General features: G+C 32.6%; 1 protein-coding gene across 1 annotated transcript; it reads left to right on the top strand.

Moving 5' to 3' along the window:
* Nucleotides 1-1,091: 1,091 nt before the first annotated feature.
* LOC139901387 (uncharacterized) lies at nucleotides 1,092-2,666 on the top strand. Its single transcript, XM_071884108.1, has 2 exons — nucleotides 1,092-2,483; nucleotides 2,568-2,666. Exons 1-2 carry the CDS (start codon nucleotides 1,092-1,094, stop codon nucleotides 2,664-2,666), a joined length of 1,491 nt encoding a protein of 496 aa, XP_071740209.1.
* The last annotated feature ends 591 nt before the right edge of the window (nucleotides 2,667-3,257 follow it).

Genomic DNA, 3,257 nt, shown 5'->3' with positions numbered 1-3,257 from the left:
CTCATTTTTACCGTTAATGCTAACTATTTGTCCATATGTAATTTATATGTGTCAACATTTATTTCTTTCACTAACTTAAAAAAAAACGTACATGTACTTCACTAAAGAAAAACAAACAAAACCCCTTCCTTATAATACCATTTTATTATTATTAATTAAGTATTTTACATATTCTAAACTCCCAAATACACTTTACACTAACTTATAAATTATTAAGTTATATTTTATATTTTTATATTAGTAAATTAATTACTAGTCAAATTAAACGCGCATTTATCATTTATTTACCATAGTAAGAAAAGACACCGCTAATAATTAAATTACTCGGGGGAGTAGGGGACTAAATTGGATGCTACGAAATTCCCCAGGGGTTGAGGTGGATGGTCATATGTTAAGCTTTTAACTAATTAATACTAGTTTTTTCTATTTATTTATTTATATTTATATTTGTATATATCTACGTTATATTTCTCTGTTTAAAAAATTACAATTTTTTTTTATAAAAATATAATCTTATTTGATACTGTATGTAATTTTATCTAGACTAATTATAATTATTCCATACAACGAAATATTATTTATTTTATATTTTATACATTATAGTATATAGGATATGTAATAATAATAATACTCCGTATTATAACAATAAAAAAATAAGAATATTTAATTATGTATGTATGTAAGCATAAGCATATGTATACGTATAGTGTGTGTGAGTGTGTGTGAGAGAGAGAGAGAGAGAGAGAGAGAGAGAGAGAGAGAGAGAGAGAGAGAGAGAGAGAGAGAGAGAGAAATATGGAGAGTGAAAAACCGGAATAAGAGGCAAACGGAGAGCGAACGTGATGGTACACACACACAAATCTATATCTACTTGGCAGTTAACAAAGACTCATTGAGTCTTTTTATCTTTCTTATTTCTTCCTCTTTTGTCAAACCCCACCATCATCTCACACCTTCCTTCATCTTTTACCTCATTTTTTACATAATTCCTCAAAACAAAACCCTAGCTAGCTTGTTAATTTTCTTGAATTCATTCATTCGATCATCTCTGATTCCCGATTAGGGTTCGTTTGTTTTTGATTCATCGATTAATGGAAGAAGAAGATAAAGATCAGATCATCATCGGATCGTCAACACCTATTGACGCCGCTAGCAAGTTTGTAATAAAACTCAAGATTGCCAAGAAGCTCGAAAACCATACGATTGAAACCTCGAAAATGTTGAAAGAAGCGAAAAGGGTTTGTCCAGAATGTAATAAAGAGTTCAGCTCAGGTAAAGCATTAGGTGGTCATATGAGAATTCATGCTCAATCATTCAATAGCACAAACCCTAATAATTTTCTCAAAATAAAAAAGTATAAAAAACATCATCATCATCAACAACAAGAGGTTGATGATGACATGACCAAGAAAATGGTAATGAATAAAAATAAAAAACCCTATTATTTGAGTTGTGTAAATAGTGAAGGTGAACCAACATGTTCTCAATGTGGTAAAACGTTCCCATCAATGAAATCACTTTTTGGTCATATGAGATGTCATCCTGAACGTATATGGCGTGGCATTTTACCACCTCCGAATATCACGATTAATCGTAGTTTTGTCGGATCATCATCTTCTTCTGTAACTACAAATCAAGAAGATGATGAAGTAATTGATTTGGGTAAGTTTTTAAGAGGGTGGGGCGCGACGGAAAGGCGCGGTCGTCCGTCGCTAAAATCTGATAATTCTGAAGATGAAGATGGTGTTTTGCTTGAAGCTGTTGAGGATTTAATGAGTTTATGTCAAGGACAACTGAAAATGGATCAGTTGGATCATGATTATTGTAATGATGATCAAAATTCTGATAGTGGGGTTATTGATACCAAACAACAACAACAGGTGGTTTATAAGAGTCCAAATAAGATTAATAAAAGAAAGAAGATGAAGCTCATGATGGATTTGGAACCTGATTTGAGTCCAAATGCAGTATCAATGAAAGAACAAGAAGAAATTGTGGTTGCTGTTGGTGAGTGTAAGTACAAATGCAGTACATGTAATAGATGTTTTACAAGTCATCAAGCTCTAGGTGGACACAGATCAAGTCATAATAAAGTCAGGATGACGTCATCTAGTATTGATCATAATCATGAACTGCAAGGTGATCAGTTTGGGATTGGGAGCAGCTTTGAATTTGCAGGTGTGCATCAATGCAAAATTTGTGAAAAGGTTTTTGCTACTGGGCAAGCTTTGGGTGGGCATAAAAGGTGTCATTGGACTGGTATTAATGAACCACAACAAGTACTGCAAGTTCAAGTTACAGATCAAGCTGATCATTCAAGTCTGATTACATCTACTGGAGAAGATTCTGGAAGTGGGAGAAAATTTCTTGATTTTGATCTGAATGAGATTCCAGGTGGTATGATGGAAGAAGATGAAGCTGGAATTGGAATTGAAATTGGACTTGGAAATGGGTATGCTTCTTCATCATACAACTCAGATATGGTCTATTAACTAGTTCTTTAATGAATTTTCCTTTTTGTCTTTAGTGTTTTTTGAAAATTGGCTACTTTTTGGAAGTGTTGTCAGTTGATACTTGGCTGGTGTTTTGTGTTGAATTTTGTTGATGATGATGATGATGACATGACATGCAATGCAAATGGATATGGGGAGATGGGAAAGTTCTAAAATGCCCTTTTTTGTTGGTGTGACATATAATGGGGTTATGATGTAAGCAAAATGGTGCATATACTGCTGCCATATGTACTAGGAATATTTTGGAGTTCTAATGGATTTGTCAAATCAATTAATACCTAGCAGTCTGAGTTTTCTGTGAATTTGATTTTCATCTTAATGCAAAGATTTTGTGGAGTTCAATGTGCTATGTATCTTCATCTACTTTACTTGGGCAAAAAGTTTTTATTGTTTTTAATATATAAACAGCATTAGCTCAAATTTTATAGTGTTAACTATAACTATAACTTTTTGAGTTTGTCTTTGTTTGAGAAGAAATAAACAAGTGAAGTTTAACCTTTTGAATAATAATGTTCTGACTGGAGCGAAAAAGAATAATTTTGTAAAAGGGTAGATATTAAATTAATTAAATTAAATAATTGATGAAAATAAAGTAGGAAATATAGTTGGGAGTTGTGAGGTAACTAACCCAAAAGGTTGAGGTGTGGGGTAGGGGAAGAAGCCTTTGGGCTGTGGAAAAGTCCAAGCAAGAAAGTCATTTTTGTGGAACACACCAAATTTACTAGAATTATTTTTCTTTGTTTA

Source organism: Rutidosis leptorrhynchoides, chromosome 3 (assembly GCF_046630445.1).
Source record: "Rutidosis leptorrhynchoides isolate AG116_Rl617_1_P2 chromosome 3, CSIRO_AGI_Rlap_v1, whole genome shotgun sequence".
Taxonomy (NCBI): domain Eukaryota; kingdom Viridiplantae; phylum Streptophyta; class Magnoliopsida; order Asterales; family Asteraceae; genus Rutidosis; species Rutidosis leptorrhynchoides.
The sequence above is the reverse complement of the archived record's forward strand: the minus strand, read 5'-3'. Positions and strand labels throughout refer to the sequence as shown.